The 22,196-nt window shown below is 46.9% G+C and overlaps 2 protein-coding genes across 4 annotated transcripts in view; both read left to right on the top strand.

Annotated features, from left to right (window-relative positions):
* The first annotated feature begins 2,574 nt into the window (after positions 1 to 2,574).
* Blos2 (biogenesis of lysosome-related organelles complex 1 subunit 2) lies at positions 2,575 to 3,589 on the top strand. Its single transcript, XM_077675111.1, has 4 exons — positions 2,575 to 2,788; positions 2,989 to 3,108; positions 3,217 to 3,321; positions 3,411 to 3,589. Exons 1-4 carry the CDS (start codon positions 2,689 to 2,691, stop codon positions 3,440 to 3,442), a joined length of 357 nt encoding a protein of 118 aa, XP_077531237.1. The 5' UTR covers positions 2,575 to 2,688; the 3' UTR covers positions 3,443 to 3,589.
* Positions 3,590 to 3,914: 325 nt separating this feature from the next.
* Positions 3,915 to 22,196, top strand: part of LOC144143323 (annexin A4-like) — a 43,310-nt gene continuing 25,028 nt past the window's right edge. The window contains exons 1-6 of one of the 3 annotated variants that reach the window (XM_077675095.1): positions 3,915 to 4,068; positions 5,171 to 5,855; positions 14,124 to 14,147; positions 14,249 to 14,324; positions 18,335 to 18,429; positions 20,935 to 21,139. In XM_077675095.1, the coding sequence (XP_077531221.1) occupies positions 5,190 to 5,855; positions 14,124 to 14,147; positions 14,249 to 14,324; positions 18,335 to 18,429; positions 20,935 to 21,139 (1,066 nt within the window). In that variant the 5' untranslated portion in view covers positions 3,915 to 4,068; positions 5,171 to 5,189. Of the gene's footprint in view, positions 4,069 to 4,367; positions 4,504 to 5,170; positions 5,856 to 13,295; positions 13,468 to 14,123; positions 14,148 to 14,248; positions 14,325 to 18,334; positions 18,430 to 20,934; positions 21,140 to 22,196 lie in introns of those variants that run through there. The other 2 variants (XM_077675101.1, XM_077675106.1) reach the window with 2 other exon arrangements.

Below are 22,196 nucleotides of genomic sequence, written 5' to 3' on the forward strand. Positions count from 1 at the left end.
TAAAATCAAACAAAAAATTTGGGTTTTACGTGACGATCGCTATACACCGCAGTCGAGGGTTGCGAATTAAGACTTAATTGTTCTTGTTCCTTTTGCTAAGCTTCACCAAAAGAACAGCCGCCGCGTCAGGGACTCGAACATACGACCTCGAGCTCAGAGCACTACTCCTATCCCACATCATGGGTGAAGAGTAGTACTTTTCCTATTCCTAAAAGTGGTGTGCGTAACAATTCCTACACAGTTCCTATACAGTAGTGTTCCTATGCAACTAACAATACAAACAATTCCTATACAGTAGTGTTCGTAATATGAACAAAAATAAATCACGAAGCACATACCTTTTAAAAAGTGTAACACAAGGCTGTACACCTGAGGCGCGCACACAATCACGAACGAAGGCGCGCACAGGTCCACCAAAAAATTACTCCCACCTCCCCTCGCGGGAACGCATAGATGCGACGCATAGGGTGTTCCGTTGTTGTTTCCGTTAGGTTGATTCTCCCATCGCGTGAAACGTGCCGTGAGCCCCCTGCCGCGGCTATGACGCAACGTGGCGCGGCTATGACGCAACACAATCCAACACAATCCACTTTAATCCAATCCAATCCAAATCCAAGCCAAGCCAAGCCAATACAATCCAATCCAATGCCCCTCGCGAGAGAGTGTTCGCTATCGGAGAGGAGAGGGGGTGAGCGGCGGAGAGCGCAGCTCGCGCGGCGAGGAGAATGGGGGAGGGGTGTCGACGGACAACGACAACGCCGTATGGAGGGACAAGGCGAGTGAATGAGATGCCGCCGCACCTAAAAGAACACTAAACATAACCATGCGAATGACGGCACGAATTCGTGCAACCGGCCTCCACCCTGGCCGCCATCCAGACGTGCAGCGCTGGGTTCATAGACCATTTCATAGGGGGGTTAATCTATACCTGTGACGCAGTACTTGATGCCAACGGGCATACTATCGCAAAAAAAAAAAAGGCAACTCTGGGACTTTATACACGAAGTCAACTTGTTCGTGTACCTGTGAAGTGGTGTATCGGTATGCCACAGGGCAAACTTTCGGATTAAAAAATAAAGAAGTAATGGTGGCTCGATAGTTGGGTCCTATCGCATAATTTAGCCTGCATGTGCAGGTGATACCACATGCCACCTATAGGTTCCATCTGCTGATACGTCTGGAGTTTTTTTAATGTATTCCTGTTATTAAATGACGTTATATAATGGAATAAATAAACGTTAAAATTCATCGCAACTACCATCTCCTCATAAGTTTGAACTCTCACTTACAAAAAATGCGCTTTGCAACCCACCTTTCCCGCAAAACAAAAGACCACCAATCTGATAAAATAAATTTACATCGATTGTGGCGTAATGTAAGCAGCGTCGATATCAATATATTATGCTACAGAGGGAGAGAGAGACTTTAAAAATATTAAACAAATGATAAACAAACACCACTACAACAGGGCATTGTCGTCCCGATTTTGGGACTTCCGCAAGGCTGAAAGCTGGATGGAGCATCGCGTGTAACAAATAGTTTTAGCGTACCTTTTCTGGGTTTTCGGGTAGTCCCTGGAAAATGATTCAGCGAATATGCGTAGATGACTATACGGTTGCTGCGTTTCCCGCCGTTCGCGTGTGGTTACTGTGAGTCTAGAGGAACTGTGCACTCAGTCATTTCCGTTCGAAATATTACGCTTTGTACGTCCTCACATACATCTAACGATAGCGGCTAGCATAAGCTACACTGGCTACACCAGGGTCGACGGGAAGCGGGGCCCTACTTCGCATACGCGCGCGGGCAACGAATGCGTGGGCTCGGCGAGGCCTGAGAGCCGCTCGTCCCCGCGGAACGAATGCGCACCTGCCCAGTCGGGTCCCAGTGCCCGCCGACCGTAGTGTAGCATACGCTAGCCGCCATGCTAAAACTCGCTATTGACAATAGACGGAGTTATGTCAAACCGCCATGGTTAGATATTTGTGAGGACGTACAAAGCGTAATATTTCGAACGGAAATCACGCAGTCCAGAATTGCTCTAGACTTACAGTAACTACATGTGAACGGCGGAAAATGTGGCAAATGTAGTCAGATGTAGTCATCTACGCAAATTCGTCGAATCATTTTCCAGGGGCTACCCGAAAACTCAGAAAACTGACAAGAGCCTGCTAGTTTACAATTTGTGCCCGTAGTCGATGGTCTACAATAAATGCAGAAGGCCTGCTTTTCTTGTGAAAAATTAGTTATGCCGCCCTCCAAAGTACAGCGCTCTTAGGACACTGCAGTTAGAGGAGCTATATCCCTGAGGGAGCTATATACAGGAACTCTAACTGCAGTTTTAGGGTTTTAGCAACAAAAGTTGGCGCCTAAACTGCTAAGTTGTAATTTTTACTGCCTATGCTTGGCACTTTACTAAAGCGACCTCAAGCACCAAATTTACACAAAAATATTGCTCAACGCGTCGTAAATACGTCTTGAGAATTTAAAGGTCTCCGTTCGCAGTCCGCACATTCGCACAGCGATGCGGGCAACACTGAACCCGTGAAACTAGCGACACCAGTGGCGAATACCCGGAGAAATTTGTCGGATGCACTGGCCGTACTATCTCTACCAGTGCCCCGCCAGTCGCTTCCCCGATAGCAAAATTTTCTTCTTCATCATCGTTGCTTTTAACTTATAGTATTTATAATGGAGTCTGGTGACACAGCAGCAGAATCTCCGAACTTAAAGGAACTATCAGCAACAATGTTCGAGAAAACAGGAGAGTACATTCAAGCCGAGCTTTCGTGTGAGTTGCGAATCAGCTGATGTTGTCATGACTGCTTGTCTATCGAGTGAACCATTTTTGTGATTGTTAATTTTAACCTGAGGTCATGCTGTGATAGTTTATCTTTAACAAGGTTTGACGGCGCCTGCATGGTGCTCAGGATGTTTATTGGCTGTTTCGTCATGCTAGCTCGTTTGACTCTCATGCTGGTGCTTTTGCAGCTACTTTGGACGATTACAGGTTGACGGAAGAAATGAACAAGCTGACAATTACAAAGTACAGCGACATGAAACAAATAGCTGGCAATGTCTCCAAAGCTCTGAAAGACCTCAACGAAAAATGTGAGTTGTGAGTCGCGACGGAAGTGTTTTTGTTTACGCACACCGCGCGGATGTTTTCGTGCGGATAGTCGGCCGATGAAAATCCGCACATTGGCTTCCCACTCTTAGATCGCTGTCTCAAGCCGTACTTGGACCAAATCGACCAAGTGGAGGACAGTGTCACGAAGTTGGAACAAGCTGCGTATAAACTGGACGCCTATTCTAAACGCCTTGGTAAGGGGTTCGAGAAAGTTGCATCTCTTGCCGTTGGCTGATGTGCGGGGTTTTATTGTGCACCTCTCTTTATTTTTGCTTTGTTCCAGAGGCAAAGTTTAAAGCCCTCGAGAAGCGCTGAACTGCAAGTGGCAAAATTGTGATGTGAACATTAGTGAAACATGTCTGTGAACATTGACTTTTGGTGAGCGGGGTGGTGTTTGGGTCGTCCGCAAGAAACAGCTGCGTTGTAGTGGCCTACTGAATAATAAATAAGCTGAACACTGAATTGTCTCGCATCAACTGAAATGAACGCATTGACGCTTCGTGTTTTTCTGTACAGAGTGCACCCATGCACCTGAGCGGCGGGGCAGTTATTGAATTGCTTTTACATCCCGACACCGGTGGACTTGGAAGAAGCGTCACCATCGTGTGAAAACAGCCTTCGCAGTGGTTGGCGGTTTGGCCAGGTGTGACGGCCTTATATATCTATATATAAAAAATAGCGAATGCAGAGTACTTTTAGATAAACGTATGTGATCCCCAAACTGCCCAAACTCTTCCTTCGTAGCGGTGATCAAGCGACATCGTTGCCTGTTCCGTGAGGTGCTGCCGCTGTGCTGCTGCGGCCGCGGCGTAAAACGCACGGAAGTGACGGAAGCGCGTAGGATCCGCTTTGTGACTGTGTCGACTGTGTTGCAGTGTCTGCAAAACTCGTTAGTCGCATTAGCCGGCTCTGCGCTTTTGTCTATTGCAAACGGAATATCGGTGAGTGATACTGCCTGAAAAGTCGCTACTCTGCCGTTGTGTGTGCAGTAGGGCCGCGTTCAATCACGTTTAGCTCTGCGTGCTACCTCCATCCGGCAGCAGATGACATTCATTTGCTTGCTCGGCTCTTGTTTTCGATGTGCTAAGCTGGAACACAGCCTCCGAGGAGTGTTTCAGCTCTTAGCTCGATGTTAATTTCATACGAAACATTTTGTCGCACCGCAGTGATTGCTTGTCATGCACGCGCTAACTTCTAGTTCGCCTCTGTAAACAAAGTGTGCGCACACGCCCAATCCGGCTGCCGGTTCGTAACGGCCCCCTTTTTCCTCGTGACGTAAGCTGGGCTCAAGTTCCGTGCTGTTCCGTTCAACTGAACGGCGGGTTGTCTGTTGCGTATGACGCTCGCTCCTGCTCAGTCTTGCGTTCGAGGGGAAGGTGAGTGACTTCGCCGACCTGTTGCTTATTCAACAGCAAGGACAGAGCGAACACCAGCGTGTGGTGTGCCGCGGTGCTAGCGGGAGGAACTGGGCCTGGAAAAGATGCCACCAGTGGATGGAATTTGTCGAAACAAATAGCGGTGGCGGGGTCTAGGTGGTAACTCGTGAAAAAATACAGGACGCTTTCTAGACAATCGCACCCTGGGCGTTTGTTCTGTTCGGTTATGCCTGGTTCCGGTGTCCAACGGATTTCTGCTACTTTCCGTTTTTTATATCAGGCTTGCGACACCACAAGCAACGATTGGCGAGCAACGCGACAAGCGTGACTCATAGGAAGCAGGCAGTGACATACTGGCGTGAGTGACAAGATATGATACCGATAGTACGCTGCCGCCGCAGTCTCCTCCCTCTCTGTCGCTTGTCGGACGACAAGGTATAACCGACGGAGGGTACCGGTGGCAGTGCACATACTATAGGTACACTTGCCGCGTCACTCGTCAGTCACTTCATGTGGTTACCCCATCATTGTATACTTGGTGCGCAGTAAATCTAAGCATACGGCCCTAACTCGCTCCTAGTAGTGCTGAGATAGCGACGCTAATTAAAAACCCCAGTCAAAGAACGCGGGGAAGTGGGCGTCGCGGCAATATTGTGCCTCCTTGCAGTGCCACACAGCCAGAAACCATGAGCTATCCTGGTGGAAGTGGGAGCCCCTACCCTCCGCAGCAAGGTTACCCGGGGTACGCACCTCAAGACAGGCCTAACTACCCCATGGGGGCCGTCTATGGGGCGCCGCCAGTTGGCCAAAACATCCCTGGCTATCCGCCTCAAGTGCCAAATCAGGCGTACCCGCAGTCTTCCTCTACTGGCTATCCCACCAGCCAGCCCGGTTTTGCATCGCAACCTGGCTATCCAAGCCAGCCTGGTTATCCCAACCAGCCTGGCTACTCCAGCCAACCTGGTTATCCGAGCCAACCTGGCTACCCAAGCCAACCTAGTTATCCGAGCCAACCTGGGTATCCAAGCCAGCCCTGCAACCCAAGCCAGCCTGGCTACCCTGGCCAGCCCAGCAACCCAGCTCAAGCGGGCTACCCCCAGCCTGCCAGTGCCACCCAGGGTTACCCAGGTTATCCAACAAGCCAGAGCAGCTACTCTGCGCCTGTGTCAGCTGCAAGCTACCCTGCAACACAAGCAGCTCCTAGTCCGTACCCGTCAGTTGGTCACCCGACAGCCTACCCCGGTGGTTACGGCACCCCCCAGCCACATTCGGCCTATGGAGCAGCGCCTGCTTATTCAAGTGCCGCCCGAGTCACCCACTCGGCATCCTACACGGGACAGCGCCTGCGAGATGTGAGTGACGTCCTTGCGGGCAGGCACAACGTGTCTAGAGCTGTGATGCATACCTTGCACTGAGAGGACGGACTATGCTCTTGTTTGTTTATGGGGAGCTGAAGTGTGACTCAGCCTACCTTGCATTCTGTTTTAGTTTACTTTGTTTTTGTTTTCTTTTTTATTTTAGGCATGTGTGGTAAGAAGGTAGAGGAATAAAAAAAGTGCCGCACCCCACCAACAAAAAATTCTGCAAAGTTATTAAACTTCTTGTCATGAAGTGTTGCCGGATATTGAATGAACGTATTAAGCATTTAATGCACAGGGGCGGCTGCAGAGTTGTGCCTGCCAAGTTAAAAATGAACAAGGGTGCACATGTAATGATTTGCTTTGCAAATCAAGCTGCTGGCATCATGAGAATGGCTAATTCAGGATGTATTAAAGCGAAAGTTAAAAATTAGTGTGTGAGATGAGCTTGGTGAAACCATTTGCAGGATGAAGAAAACATTTGACAAAAGGCAAAATGAGCTAGGTAGTGCGAGTTTTTTCTTGAGTTTATTCCGTAGATTGCAAAATAAACCCTGTAAGGTTACTGGGAACTGGGTGACGTCAAGTTGGAAGCGCTGCAGTTTCAAAGCATATTTTGGTATTCTGCATGCCAATGTTGTACATATACCACAGAAGTTATGGTAAAATATTGACACAATTGGAGTTTAAGGAAACCAAATGAACATTAGCTCACCCCGCCGCGGTAGCTCAGTGGCTAAGGCGTTGCGCTGCTGAGCACGAGGTCGCGGGTTCAATTCTCGGCCGCGGCGGCTGCTTTTCTGATGGAGGCGAAAAGCAAAAACGCCCGTGTGTACGATATTTCGACGCACGTTAAAGATCCCCAGGTGGTCAAAATTAATCCGGAGCCCTCCACTACGGCGCGCCTCATCGTCTGCGTTGCGTCGGCGCGTTAAACCCTACAATCAATCAATGAGCATTAGCTCAACATTGTTTATTCTGGTACCTATTTGAGCTGATTGTATGAAGCAGGGAAGAATGTGAGCGACAAGTTTGAGAGCACTTGTCGAAATATACTAGATGCAAAACAAAATGTACTCAAAGCTGGTTCATAACTTGTAGGTGTTCCATGTACAACAACTCAAGTCATTTTAAAGTAGTGTTACCATCAGTTGGGTCCATAATGTTGTGAAATCTTGGTTGTCGACAAGCAAGTGAATATTAGCTTGCTTACATTGTATGAGACCGTTAATGCATGCAAGAAACAAGGGGCCTCCTGAGACAATATCCCGAGTTGTACCAATGTAGCAGTGCTTTATCTTCTTGGTGGCTTTGATTTCCCTTATTTAGTAGGTGTGAGTGGAAGTTGGGAAACTTTTGAAGTTGGATCAGTTGAGGTTTAGTCTGCTGTTGTTTCAATGAAGCAGCTTTAGTCCGTCATAGTTGCCCATGTTTTCAGAAGACACGTCACGCGCAGTTGTCTGACAAGGGGCTCCAAGAAATACAGCATGAAGTCGGAATGTTTCACAGTTCAACACTTCATGGAAACTCTGTTGTGCATATGTATTTGACATGGCCGCAGCACTTGTTTCTGAAATGTATCCCGATAAGTTATAGCAAATTCCAGTCGGTGACATGGGCAGGTAGCAAAGCTGTACTGATTTGTTAATTTCGGTTGTGGGTGCTTGTGAAGAAGGGTCAGTGTGCATCCGATGCTGGATCTATTAGCGACGGTGAAGGCAAAATCTATTTGCTTTCCTACACAAACACACTGGCCTGTGCGATGCCTTCGGGGCGTGAAATGCGGCGAATGCCTTCCTCTCCTTTAAAGCATTGTTCTGCTCCTCCGACTTCCCTACGATCGCTTCCAGCTTTATGATGTCCAATATCGTTATGGTCTGCACCCTGCATATCTTTCCCGCTCCCTTTCCCCTTCCCCAGATATGAATTTGCCTGTTCACAGCCTCTCGGCTCGGATATAATAACCTGGCTCCATCCTTAAAAACAAAATTTCCTGCAATTGTGTTTTACACGCACCATGTTGCAGTATCATGGTGAACTGGAAATGGTGTTGGCCGAGCAAACTTATCCATGATTAGGGAAGACAGGTGTGGGATTAGGGAATACAAAGGGCCTGTTTGGCCAGCTTAAATGTGCTAATTTAAGCTTCGGGAACTTGTAGCAAGCCAATCTGTAGATTGTGGCGTAATGGGCTGCGTATACACGGCATGCACTTGGCTGATCTGAAGAGGAAACTTAAGTACGGGCAGTATTCACGCTCGGCATACGCAATAAATTGCAGTAGAAATGCAGGAAGAAAAGCTGGGTGTTTGAAGATGGATAAGTTTTTGAGACATAGTGAATTGTGAAGGGGGCATCTTAATTTCACTTATATATTGATTTTCATTAGGCATTAAAAACTGTAAAATACGAAATTCTTGCAACGAAAATTTTTTCATCTTTGTTGCGTGGTCCGCTACCTCTTTGGATTAACTATAGATTTTAACAACTGTGATGTAGTTTTGTACCTGATATATGGGTCATTCCACGCCAGGCGTCCCAGGTGGTGCGCTCGACCATCTCTGATTACTCTAAAAATTCATGGTAGATCACTTTACTACACTACTATTCGTTTCCCCGAGGGATTTTTGGAGGAAAAAAAAATTTTCTCAGAGCAATTTGAATATCGGGGCGGGCCCAAAACTTGAGTAGCAAAAAAAAAAGAAATTGCAAAAATAAAATATTGTGCGAAGCACGGTAAAACAATTCCAGTTGGTAGAAAAAGAACTGTTCTTTCTTGTTACAAGGCATTTACAGCTGCTAGTATGTCTCAAAATGTGCTTTGTGGGGAAGCAAAGTGGCGTTTATGGGCCATATTGAGACATTTTTTACAACTGTTACAACTTTTTCAGAGACAATGCCAGCTGCACAGTTTGCTTATATTTTTGGCGGTAAGTGCGGGCAAAAAATCTGGGAGTCGGGAAGTGAGTAGTTTCGAAGCGCTAAACACATTAAGTTGGAAAAATTTGCAATAGTGCTCATGGTTAGGCGCTTATCGGGTGTGTGGCGGCCCTTCTAAAATACAGTTGGGCTCATTCGAAAGGGTGTAGGAAGGGCATTTATTTCTGAAAGCTTAATCGGAGTACTCCTAGTTTAAGCGAGAAAATATTTTTTATAGTTTGACTCGAGCTATTACCGAGGCCTCAGTAGGCGGGCCGTAAGTTGGCTTCACTGCGCCAATGTACCTCAGCGGCAGCGAGAGATGCGGTGGCCGCCCACTTTTCGGGTGGTCACGTGTCTAGCTGCTTCATAAAAGTGCAGCTGGCTGGTACTGGATTTCTTGACGGCGTCATCTGCAGATGATCAGTTGTAGGGGCTCCTAAATCACTTCTGCAACGCTGCGTTCATGCAGACCTATGTAGTAGAGCACACATCGACCGGCTGGCTTTGGTGCATTTAGGAGGCTGCACTTTTCACCGTGGTCAACGACGTTGGTGCTTTGCAGCTTGGAAATTCTGGGTGGCAGGGATATACCTTTCGTGGTCTTTTCCACCACCCATGTAAAAAGCTGCAGCAAGATTTGTTGACTGGCTAGTTGGTCTGATACTTGAAAAGCCATGAGGATTGCGCGAAAGGATGACACAAAGAGGAGGCAACAGGACGAGTGCACAGGATGCGCTAGTCCTGTTGCCTCCTCTTTGTGTCGTCCTTCCGCGCAATCCTCATGGCTTTTTCAAGTAAAAAGCAGCAGGTGGGCGTAAGTGACCCTCTCTGAAAACTGCCGTGTCTGCCAGTTGCTCCACGGTGGTGCGCTGTCAACCCCGTCTAAGCTCTTTCCATTCGGTGTTGCAAAAAAGCTCCACTCGGCCGATAAATCTAAGCCGTTTTCATGGTAGCACAAATTTACGAAAGTGTTCTTGTTTTTGTGCTAGTACGATGATGCACCAACGGAAGGATAGGCAATTTTCCGGGCAGAGAAAATACGTGTTTCAGTACGTGTAGCGCCTCATTTTGAAAAGTAGCCACGGCTGCCGTAGCGTGGTCAAGACAGTCCGAAATCACGCGTGTGATTTTACGCAAAGGGCCCAGTTCCTTCTGAACAGCAGTATGTCACGCAGGGGTGCATCACGTGGCTTGCGCATTTACCCAGTGGTACTACCCAGCATCTTTCACGAGACAACTATAATTATCCTCGAAGTCTAAAAGAAGAATCATCTCATCGTCCTTCAGGCTGCTGTTCAGGTGACTCGGGTACGTTGCTGGCTGTCTCCACGTGAAGTGGTGCAGCTTGAGCTGTTTTATTGCGTCTTGCCGAAAACTCTGCAGAAAATTCTGCAGAAACTTTTCTGAAAATTCGGCAGAACTTGAAATTACTCTTTCTTGTGCAGCTTACAGATGTATAAGGGCGCTTGCCCCCTTCTGTTCAGTAGAACGAGCCTCGAGAGAGAAAACATTCTGAGCTCCACTGTGGGAGTGGAACCCACATCATTTGGTCATGCCCAGACACACCGGCATCACGCAGAGGAGCTCATCCCATCCTTCATATCCTATCACCCTTTCCAGAGTAGGAAGCCTGCTATCGCTAGCCCAGCTCCCCTCGTGCAAGAGGCCCTCGCCCAGTTGGCTGAAGACTCCGAGCTCCCAAAAACATTGGGATCGGGCCCGGCTGTCTAGATGACTGAGTGAATAACTACAGATTATGCAACTTTTTGGGCAAAATACAGCTTTTACTACTACTACTACTACTACTACTACTACTACTACTACTACTACTACTACTACTACTTTCTTGTCTGCAGTTAATATCTGCGACACAGCGAGGAAACCTCTTCCCTCCCTCCCTGCCACAATGCATTATGCCCCATTCTCACTAATTGCCAGGTGGCGTCGTCTTTCACAGTTTATCTCGCTTCCTGTTTCGCCTGCGGCATTGCGAAAGCCCGGAAGATGTATGTGGAATCACTTTTACCAACTGGAAAACATAATTAAAACCGAACAAAGCATGTGGCCTCTCGAACTGCTAATCCGCCGCACCTCTGGCCTGCCGCGGAGGAACCGTCAGTGCAGTGAAGCGCACTTACGGCCCGCCGACTGGGGCCGGGGCAGCAGCTCAATAAAAAAAAAAAATCGCTTAGAACAGAGTACTCCGAAAAAACTTTCAGGAATCAATGCCATTTCTACATCCTTTCAAATGAGCCCAACTGTATTTTTAGAAGGACCGCCGCACACCGCGATAATTTCACATATTGCAAATTATTCAAAGTGAATGTGTTTAGCGCTTCGAAACTACTCGCTTCCGGACTCCCATATTTTTTTTTTTTTTCCCACACTTAACGTCAAAAATATAAACAAACTATGCAGCTTCATAGTCTGAAAAAGTTTTAAGAGCTGTAAAAAAAATGTCTAAACATGGCCTGGAAACGCCGCTTTGCTTCCCCGCAAAGCACATATTGAGAGACAGTTAACAGCTCTAAATGCCTCGTAGCAAGACAGCGCGGTTCTTTGTCTACCAATTGGAATTTTTCTACCGCGCTCCGTATACTATTTTATTTTTGCGAATTTTTTCCGCAACCCAGTTTTGGTCACAGCTACGACATTTAAATTGCTCTGTGAGAGGGGAAAAATTTTTTTCCTTAAAAATATCGGTCACGAAAACGAATAGTGTTGTGAAGTTATTGACCATGATTTTTGTGTGTGTGTGTTATCGGAGATGGTCACGCGCACCACATCGTCTGGGACGTTAGGCGCGAAGTGACCCATATTTAAAACATTTTCAAAGGGTGCATATGAACACTGCAACTTATTGACGTGCAAATTTGCATAAGCTGTCAGTTTTGACAATTTCAAGCGCTTTTGTACTTCAAAACCGATTAGTGGTCATGATTTAGGGATGTTTCATGGTTACGAACGTTTTTAAAATTTCGCATTTGTTGGCTTTTGTTGATAAAAAATGAGTTAAGTTAAGCACATTTGGAGCCCTGAGTACGTGTTCTACCCATTTGCTTATTCGTGTTGCATGAAGTACATGTTGGCCATGAAATACGTGAAGACGAAAAGTTATTTTCTGATTGTCTTCTTTGTTTGTTAGTTTTGCTTATTCCTCCCACTGTTGTACTGTTAGGGTAAGCAGGCAGTACGTGGCGCTCACGCCCCGCCCCCCCCCCCCCCCCCCAAAGAAAGGAAAGTAATTTGGATAATGATGATGGTTGAATTTTAATGGCGCAAGATTGGCAAAGTAATTTCGAAAGGCAATAGGAAGAACCGAGCCCGTTACGGCCGCTTTGTAATTTTGTAACCTCCGTTGATGGGCCCGCAGTTGTGTGGCCAGACCGTGCTAAAAACGCTCGCATCGCTCTTTTTTATGTTCCCCTCGAATGGTCGTCAGATGCACATATTTTTAGCGCCCAGTGAGCGAAAAGCGTCTTGGGAAGGGGCCAACTTTTCGGACGGCCCAAGTCGATATCCCGGCGCCACGGCGGCAGTGCGCAACTGCCGCCTATTGCGGATGCATAAAAAAAGCGGGGACGGAGAGAATGAGGAAACAAAGCGCGCAAGGTCTGCCAGGCTGCGGAGGGCATGCATTTTTACGGCGGCGCATTTATCTGGAAGCGCGTCGCGACGCTCGCCAAGTTCTCGGCGACACCGCGCTGGAGGGCGTTCTGTATACCGTACTTCGTCTTTTATTTCTTGCTGTTTGACCGCGTTCAGCGCTTCGCTTTCCTGAAGCCGCGCTCGGGGCGGTAATCCGTTTCCCTCGTATGAAAAAGTGGGAGAGCGGAGAAGGGTCCTACCTTATTGCCAGAGTACGGATTTGGTCCGCCATGTTGGTTCTGCGATACCGGTGCTCGCTGCATTCAACATATGCCGAAATACCCTTTACAGCGTATTATTGTTGGCTAAAAGCGTAATAAACTGATGCGCAGCCACGCAGTGAAAATAACGCTTAGATTGGTACCGGTTTGTTCTGGCCCACCAATCGGGACCTACAGTTGGTGTGTCAGCCACTATCTGATTTGGGGATCCACTTTACTAGAAAGAGGAACTAAACAGCATTTTCTTTTATCACGTGAAGGGGAGACCGCTTGCTCTGGAAACGGAAGGTACAAAAAAGAATTGCGCTGTTGAGTTTTATTTCTTTCTAATTGTACAGCGGCAGAGGATAACCAGGATAACGGCCACTCCAGTATTTTTTCTCATCGCACGTAATTGCGAACGGCGTCAGCAGCCGAGGTCCCGTGCGGTTGGCACCGACAGATAGGCGGGTAGTCTGTTCGTTAAATGACGGATAACAGTTATTCGAGGAGTTTGGCCTGTTGCACGATGCGGCGAACAACGCCGGCAATCGAAGTCCCGCAGGGTTCGCGCCCAAAGATTGACGCTGCTCTGTTCGCGACACGACCGCAGCGCCATCTTATAAACCTCGCTCCGCTCGTGTTTCGTGCGCGGCGCCAGCGGCGCCCGCGCTGTTCCTCCCTCCAGCCCCTTCCTTGACAACGGGCGGCCAAGCCAGTCGGTAACGCTGCTGATGCTGGAGTAGGTGTGGCCAGGTTTTTTGCGTTGACTGCTCCTGTTTGACCGCGGCGGGATAGCCTTTTGGAACAAAATTCGCATCAGCAGCGCCTCTCAGGTGAGCCGGGCTGTCTTCAGCTGGTTGCGGGTTTCTGTGGTACTGATATTTAGAGCGTCGTCGGCGAACGCCCGCATTGCGACTGACCGATCTCGCTCCGGCTCGCCCCTCGGGGTGTGGATCGGTAACCATGTGGGCTGGATCGAGGGCTGGTGCGGTGTTTCCATGGCGGCGTTACGGTTGACCGCGTGTTAGTTATGCTGCCGTGATTAGCGGTGTGGGGACCCTGTGGGGAGAGCTGATTCTCCAGTCGGCGTGCGGTTCTTGAGGCATCTCTTCATTTATGCCGCCATTGAGGGAGGGGAGAAGCTCGCTCGCGTGGCTTTCATCCGCCATGTCTTCTAGAAGGGGGAGCTTTCTTTTTGCTATTTTACGAACTTTCGGCGCGCGGAGGAACGGTATGTCGGGTGCGTTTACCAAACACACGGTGATGAGAGGCCAGTGTAAACGGTTGCTTGGCAGGATACGTGACTCATGTCACGTGTTGGTGACGTCAGCGCACACGTGAATCCTCCCCTTTTTATTTCCTGTGGCGGCGGCGGCGGCGCGTCGTTCCGTCGTCCGGTGTCGCCCCGCCCCTACTGCTGTCCCACTTTCAAAACGACGGTGTCGTGCACCTGACGCTCATACCTTCCTTGTGTCATTTCTGCTTGCAGAGTCAAGGCAACGCAAGAAACATGGTGAGTTTTAGTCTCCTGCTTTAATTCTTCCTCCTGGCTGTTTTGATGGTCGCACTTACGTTAAATCCCTTTTTGTGGTATTCCCTCTTCACTTTACTTAGGCCACCATCAGACCCTACCCAGGATTCAATGCCCAGGACGATGCTCAAGCGCTGAGGAAGGCCATGAAGGGCTTTGGTATGCCACTATTCCTACTGATCAGAAATTGATCCTTCTTGTGTGGAAAAATGTGCATTCAAAATGGGCACTTCGTTAACTGTAGTCAGCTCTAGTTTGTGTTGTATTACATGTACAGCCTGTGGCAGCTATTATCCACCAACTGAATTACGGACTTGACTGTTTCGTCGTGCATATCGGAGATCTTGGGAGTGTTTATGCAGGCAGGAGTTTCCTTTCTCTTTCTGGAGACTAGAAGTGTGCGTGGGTGCAACAAAAAGCTATATCAAACTTTATTTACAAATAAGTTTGTCTTCCAAAGATCGGAGCAGTGCATTCAAGCAGGCAGTTTGCGCAGCTTGCAGTCTTCTAAACAAATGCACTGGCGAGTTTGTTGGTGTTTATCCGCGAAGTTGGTATGCATGTTGGGTATTGTAGGCTGTCCGCCTGCATGTTTTAAAGCTGGCAAGCACTGTAGGCATTGTACGTGACTAAATGTACTCTCTCTCTCTCTCTCTCTCTCTCTCTCTCTCTCTCTCTCTCTCTCTCTCTCTCTCTCTCTATTTCCATATATATATATATATATATATATATATATTTCTGCAATTGCAACCAGTGCGGGAAAACCTGGTATTGCAAACAATTCAGCCAACACTTAACCAGCTGTGAGAGTGGTGTCAGTGTACTCTTTTTTTGGAGACCTAACAGTTCGAAAACTCCACTTTACTGATCCTACTGTTACTGTTGTGGAAATAGTTACAGGCAATGTTAAACTTGGAGTAACCCAATCTTGTAAAGATGTAGTATTCTTGCAAAACATCCATCAGTTCTTACAAGCCAGTCATATATACCTTTGGAGGTAAAATCACTTTGCTTGCACCTATAAGTTTTCAGAGGTTCAGACCCTTTAACAAGATTACCTGCAGGTCTTTTAATGAGATTACCTACAGGTATCTATTGCCTCACGCTAGCTTGAAACTCAGTGCGGTGTTCGGCGCATGCAGCTGCCCAAACTTGGCTTAGTGGTTTAAACGATCTCTTGTGGCCTATACTAATCGTTCAATAAAAGCATGTAGGAACTGTTTTGAACGTGTGCATATTGAGAAATCGATAGGTGTGTGACATTCTTGCATCTGATTGCTCCCGTACCCTTGATTTTGCTTAATAAGTTCCTAACAAGTCATCCAGAATCTTCATTTTGATCCAATTCATGACGGGTGGTTTGCAGTAGCTTTTGCAGGGCCATTGATGTCTAAAATCATGGAGGCATACGGCCACCTCTATCGTTCCTTTTTGTAGCTATTTATTACAAATGCCAGTGTGTGCGTCCTAGGTAAAGGGGCTGCGTATTCCTTTCAGTGCAGTGGGCCCTCTTGTTAGTTTCGCTGTGGTTGTTCTGTTGCCAGTATGGTAAATACATCCGGTGCTTTGCATTCGTTTGTAGAAATGGGACCCCTTGAACGTAACAACCTGTTTTGATGGCTAGCTTAGTGGGCATAAAAAATTGTGTATTCCAGCTTTTTTGTCTATATTTCATATCTATATATTTTATTTCAGCTGACAAAAATGAGCTCTTCATCAAATTTCTGTACCGTGAGAATCTTAGGTGTGGAGTACCTTAGGACCACACAATGTCCGTCCGTGTCTGTGCACATAGCATTTACAATCGCACAGGCACTGGCAGGATTCGAGCCTGTGTCTGGTACACCAGACAGAGTTAGTGTCAGTCGTCTTATCCATTGGGCTACGATCGTGAGTTAGTTCCCGATAGTCAAACGGCTTACTTCCTCGCCTGTAACGGTGCGGAGTACCCTAGGACCTCCCAATGTCCGTCCGCGTCCATCCGTGCGCACACCACCGTCAAGCGAAAATCAAGCGAAATTCGATTTGAGCCGCGAGTTGCAGTTTCATTTATGGAATAATCAAGGTGCAACTTGCGGCTCAAATCGAATGACGGTCGAGGCGCAAATCGGATGTCACTCGGGGCGCAACTTGGATGTCATGTCAAGTCCCCGTACTCCGCACCCTCGCCATCATCCACGGAGTTGATACACTACAGCTCGTTGTGGTGCCTTGCATGTGGCATAGTTTAAATAGCTGCCAAACCATGAGGAAGCAAAGCTCATGCGCATCTGCTTTTCCGCTAGCTAGAAGTGTTATGGCTCAGTCTTCACTGTTTTTTCCCATTGTCTGTGTAATCAAAATTAATGGGAGTGTCACGACCTCCTTATGACCCTAAAGACCGGCTCTGTGTTTGCCTTGTCTTTTTCTTTTATCATATTGTAGGCTCTGCCCTTTCATGTGTTCTGTGTGCTTGCCAGCACATCCAGGAACCTGTAATGTCATAGTAAGCAAACATAAGAGCAAAGGGAGAAGGGACATGCTAGGTAGGCACAATTTCTAGCTTCTTACAGAATTCTTGTGTTTAAAGGTGTCACTTTAAAGGGTCCGCCGGCTGAAATTTGTCTGGTATATGTTCTCAAGCCCAAACGAAAGCCATCACTTCAAGCACTGAATGGCAGTTTTTGCTGGCAATGCCGGGAAACATTTCTAAACTTTTTTCCTCCCGCCAAGGTATGTAGTCTGCTTGGCCACCACGGTCAGCACTGGCAACCGTGCTACTAAACCACAATGCCACCTGTTTGTGTTTGCTCATGAAAATTAAAAAAAAAAAAACAATGTGAAAACGTTACTAAAGCTAATACATTTTAGTGTGAAATGCTTTAGAGCTTGTCTGCATAATGCGTCTTAATATTTTGCTACTAGAGAGCTATACCAGTCCATTCAAAAAACAAGGCTGCTCTAGTCGAGATCGAAAGTAGCATTTATCTAATAATAAATAACCAGGCCACTGTCACTGATATTAATATATTAAAATAAATAGATGATGGAATGTGATCTTGTATAATTATAGATCTGAAGGAGCGTGCTATTTTGAAAAGCATTGGAACACTAGTAGGGAAGTAGCTGGTGTCACCTGTGCTGAAACGCACAGACAACGGTTGTTCAGCGGGAAAACATTTCAAACTAAAAAGTAATTGCAACAATCCAAAACAATTTCGTGTTTTTTTTTTTTTTTCTTCGTGCTCTTCAGTAAAGTCAATCTGTCTAAAATGGTTTAGATAAGGGGTTCTCAAGCGTGTTGGTCCCAGGGAACCCTGCTAAGTTCCGTTAAGTGCCAAGGAACCCCCTCCCGCCGTTTTTTATTCCGTTCATGCTACATTAACGTGCAATAAATTCAAAAGCAAGCACGGGTATCGTTTTTTCCCCCGTCGACTTTACGCGAATGCGTACGCTAGCGGCACCTATCTCCAAACAGCAGAAATGCGCATGGGGGTAATATAAGGCCGAGATTCAAGTGCAATAGTTTAACCACGTGGCCCGATTTCGGAGTGTGGCTGGCTACAAGCTGCTGGCGAGGTTTATTGCGCAGCTCGCGCGTTTCTGTTATGCGCCGAGATGTGCTTACTGACACTCGGGCGTGAGTAATGGAGGTTCCTTAGATCGATCGCACCTCAAGTTCACCATATAAGACCTTGCGACTGCGGAACCAGGGAAAATTTATCAGTGGCTCGCGGAACCCTAAGGAGGGGCCTGCGGAAGCCCTAGGTTCCGCGGAACCCACTTTGAGAAACCATGGTTTAGATGATGTGATGCGCCTACGGTTGTAATGGCAAGTTCAGGCGTTGAACGTTGGAACGTTGCTACCTTTCAGGTTTCACTACTTTTGGTGCAAGATTAAATTTATTTTCTGTAGTTTAACTATAGGAATTCTTTACGTGTTCCCGACTATAAAATTACAGCCCTGCATGTGCACTAGCAAGTGCACGAGGTCCCTGTAATTCCAAGCCCATAAAAACTTTCCAGCTGCTCGATGAATGTTTACAAAGTTTTACTCCTACAATGAAGGCAGGCCTTGGGGTGTGGTTTGAATGTCCAGCTGTGCAGCTGTTTTTTTCAGCCTCCCGTTTTGGCTACTGCAGCTGGCGTTTGACCCAAAACAAAAATTTCCTCTTTGTTTGTGCTCGCAGGCACCGATGAGGCTGCCATCATTGATATTCTCGCAAAACGGACAAGCGACCAGCGGCAGGTGATCATGACAACGTACAAGCAGTTGTTTGGACGGGTGAGTCGGGCTTCCATTGTCTGCGGCCACGGTTGATGGATGCTGCTGCTGCTGCGGAGGCTCATTGCGGCTTGTGCCCATCTTGTCTTGCGTGCCTGGCGGGGCGTGTCATCTTGGGCAAAGTGTGCACTGCAGCTAGGGGGGATGCACGCGTACGGGCAGTCACGCGTAGCTGGCTGCGCCGTGATTTGTTGTCCGGGCCGGAGATGCGCAGCACATTACGGGATTTTGTGCTTTGGCTGGCTAATGCTATACAGCTTCTGTCTTTCACCTTCCCTTTTTCAATTAAAGCAAGCCAAATCTCCTAAGCTTTTTTTTTTTTTTTTTTTTTTTTTGTAGTGTTTTTGGCTAATTGAAGTCGCATGAGGTCACAGTATTGTTTGTGGGAATTAAATTTTTGTTGGAACATTCCACTATAAATGGCCGGAAATTGAACAGTGCAGCATGACGTGTCATTGCAGTGGGTATTTGTGCAAATTTTGGAAATTCTAACGAAGTTATCATCGCACCTGATGGGAAGGTCGGTTACTTAATGTTATTGTTTTCCAGTGTCTGGGAATCTGGGAGAGGTTGGTTACTGATGGGGTTTGGCATTAGCTGAAAGCTGCATGCAACTTGTGTGGGGAAAAAAAAAAAAAAATCCCGGGCCATCTCTACTAACGTGAAACCTGGGGAGAGGCGAAGCATGCAGTGTACATTTTTGCCTGCGGAGATGAAACCGTTGGGGGTGAGGTATACAGCTTTGCTGTAAAAGTGTCGCGTGTCTGAAGCACGAAGCGTTCTAGCGCGGGGCATTAAAAATTGAGTGTCCCGGCGGGTTCTTTTAGTACGCGTTACATTCTATGCGAGGTGTTGGAAAACGAGTGTCTCGGTGTTTTAGTACTGTGACTACACGAGACAATGTTAGGAGATGCCAACACCCAGAGCCCCTACGGGGCTTCGCCACTAAAAACACTTAAGGGTAAAGTGTGCCAGAATCTGGCTCGTTTGTGCCAGTTATGCTATTTTCTTTTCTGGGTGCATGTTATTAATTTCGGTTTTTGTTACGCTTATGTCCTAAGATTTAACTGCAGCAATTATCTATGTAGTTATGAAATAGGAGCATGGTATTTCTGAACGTTGCCACGCATGTCCCTGCCATTGCGCATGGTCACCGCAAAATCAGCACAAAAATGCGGGCAGTGCGTCCATTTGTTATCGTAATGCAGGGCGTCTCCACTGTCGGGCATGCCCTCTGTGTAAGCAGGAATGAGCTATTGTCTGCTCAGAATCGGGACTTGGGGCGTTTGTCTGCACTTGATAGCATCTAGGCTCGTGGGGAACATTGAATTGTTACAGCAAAGGGCAGCTACCTCTTATCTTTGTTGGCTCTGCGGCAGAGATAACTCCGCTATTGAGCACACACCTTGAAATAGTAGGTCAGTAGTCTGCAAGGTCAAGGGTGCCTACTTTCAATTGACTCATTCCCTAAATACAAAAAAAAACCTAATTTATATTTCTTTCCCCAGAAACTGTTAGGCTAATATTGTTCTGCAGTGCATAAAAAAGAAGGTGCATGAAAATTCTTTGATTGGCTAAATTTAAAATGGCAGTAAGTGCAAAATACTTTTGCAAAAGTTAGCCTTGTGTCACTTTAAAGTGCAAAAGAAGTTTTCATAGCTAGTGTGTCATGGGCATTAAATGCCTTGTTCACTTTGACAGAACATCCACTTGGCCAGCCATGCTAAATCTCAACTAACCAAATGATGTAGACAACGTGAATATAAATGAGGTGGCCACCTTTCTCAATGTTTCAATTTTTCGGTTGGTTCAAAGGATTTGTTTTAAAGGTACACGTGTCTTGGAGCTTTAAAAATAGATGTATTGGCGTGGTGAGCAATTAGCACTTGGCAAGCATCACAGAAAAAGTCCGTATTTTTCCTCATATTAAATGAGCTGTTTCTGTTTATATTAATTGCGGATAGTTCTCCGTTTTTCCAGTACTGAGGCAAAGTTGATGTTGCGATTCTTGCACTAAATTTGCGTTGGCATAGATGCAAATCCTATTCCCACGATAGATACCCTTGGTTGGGACATGCTCAATTTTCTCAATTTCTTGATTGCATTTTCCGCCTATATACGTTGTTGGTTTGAAGGTGCATCAAAAACTCCGGTGTTTCCTAGCCAAAGGTACCAGCAGTTTTTAAAGTAGCTTTATGGTGAGTAGTTAACACCTGTATTGGAGGTTACCTAGAGGAGTGTTCCCTGCCATAGGATGCCGAAAGCTACACGTTTCTTTAAAATTGGTAACTTTTGTAATGCAGTGCTTATTTGCATAATGTTCACTTTATGCAAAAAAATCAATGTTAATTTTGCGCAAGCATGCACCTTGTACGAAGAAGAGACGTTTCACTTTGCAGTGTTCTGAGAGCGATGGTTTCTCTTGCTGTTTGAGAAGGTCTATTAACATGTGTGGCTTGCACTTTCTGATGGGATGAGGTGTACTGCTTCTTTTGTCCCCTGCAGGACCTTGTAAAGGATCTCAAGTCTGAGCTGTCCGGCAAGTTTGAGGATGTCATTGTGGGGCTGATGACACCGCTGTACGAATTCCTGGCGTCCGAGCTGAAGGCTGCCATGAAGGGTGCTGGAACTGATGAGGACTGCCTGATTGAAGTCCTCTGCACCCGTACCAACGCCGAGATTGCTGCCATCAAGCAAATCTACAAGCAGAGTAAGGGGCAGCCTGTTTTCTCCCCAGTGTCTACACTTCAGGGTCCCACTCCCAGGTGTTGGCTTTGCCTCCCGCAAACCGGAAGCGTTTCCTGGAAACATTTTGCGAGTCATTGTGGGGTGTTGCGGGTAATGGTGTTTAGTGTGGATGCGTATGCGTGGAGGCTGCCATTTGGCAAGGGTTGTAGGGACTTTGAGGGGGCGTTTTGGTTCATGGCGGCGCTCACACGGATGACTGCTACTGTTTTTATGGGGTTCGAAAATAGTTTCTTGTTTTATTACTGTGTAGTGTGAAATCACTTCCCTGTAGGGTCTTTTTTTTTTTTTTTTCCGACAAATTTTTAAAGTAGCTGGTGTTTTATGTGCGCACTGTTTTCACTGAACATTTACAGGACTTTGCAGCCTCCATAAAAATTATCAGCTTGTGCAGTTCTTGGTTTTAATTGAAATTTGATTGATTCTTGAATTAATTACTTTTGGGCACGTGTGTCAATGAAGGCCTAAAGCTTGTCACTAACGAGGATGGATGCCATTGGTTGTGTAGCTGAAGACTAATCCCTTCAAGTTGTCTTGCGGATTTGGGACGCGAGAAACATGAGATCCATGAGGGCACAGCACTTGAGAACAGCCGCAAGCCATCCACGACTTCAGCAGGTGCTCGTCACTTGCCGGTGATATTACCTTGCCACCGATAAAAGTACCAGATGCTCTCTGGCAGTTGATATTTCTATACCTGCTGCGGTGGCTCAGTGGCTAAGGCATTGTGCTGCTGAGCATGAAGTCACGGGTTTGGTTCCCGGCCGCGACCGCCGCTTTTGTGATGGAGGCGAAAAGCAAAACGCCCGTGTGTTCGAGATTTTGGCACTTGTTAAAGATCCCCAGGTGGTCGAAATTAATCCGGAGCCCTCCACTACTGCGCGCCTCATCGCCTGCGTTGCGTCGGCGCTTTAAACCCTACAATCAATCAATCAGTTGAGATTTCTATGTTTCTTTGCTTGGAATACGTAAAGGGGTTCAGTTACTTTCGAAATGTCTTTCATTTATTCATCTCCATTTGG

The sequence above is a fragment of the Haemaphysalis longicornis genome, unplaced genomic scaffold, assembly GCF_048455015.1.
Source record: "Haemaphysalis longicornis isolate Haplotype H1 unplaced genomic scaffold, Haemaphysalis longicornis Haplotype H1 scaffold_1, whole genome shotgun sequence".
In the NCBI taxonomy this organism is placed as follows: Eukaryota; Metazoa; Arthropoda; class Arachnida; order Ixodida; family Ixodidae; genus Haemaphysalis; species Haemaphysalis longicornis.

Excerpts from the sequence above, each read along its gene's own strand:
- Blos2 (XM_077675111.1), top strand. The coding sequence starts at position 2,689 with ATGGAGTCTGGTGACACAGCAGCAGAATCTCCGAACTTAAAGGAACTA. Across the intron at positions 2,789-2,988 it reads CATTCAAGCCGAGCTTTCGT|CTACTTTGGACGATTACAGG; the intron begins GTGAGTTGCGAA and ends GTGCTTTTGCAG. Across the intron at positions 3,322-3,410 it reads CGCCTATTCTAAACGCCTTG|AGGCAAAGTTTAAAGCCCTC; the intron begins GTAAGGGGTTCG and ends GCTTTGTTCCAG.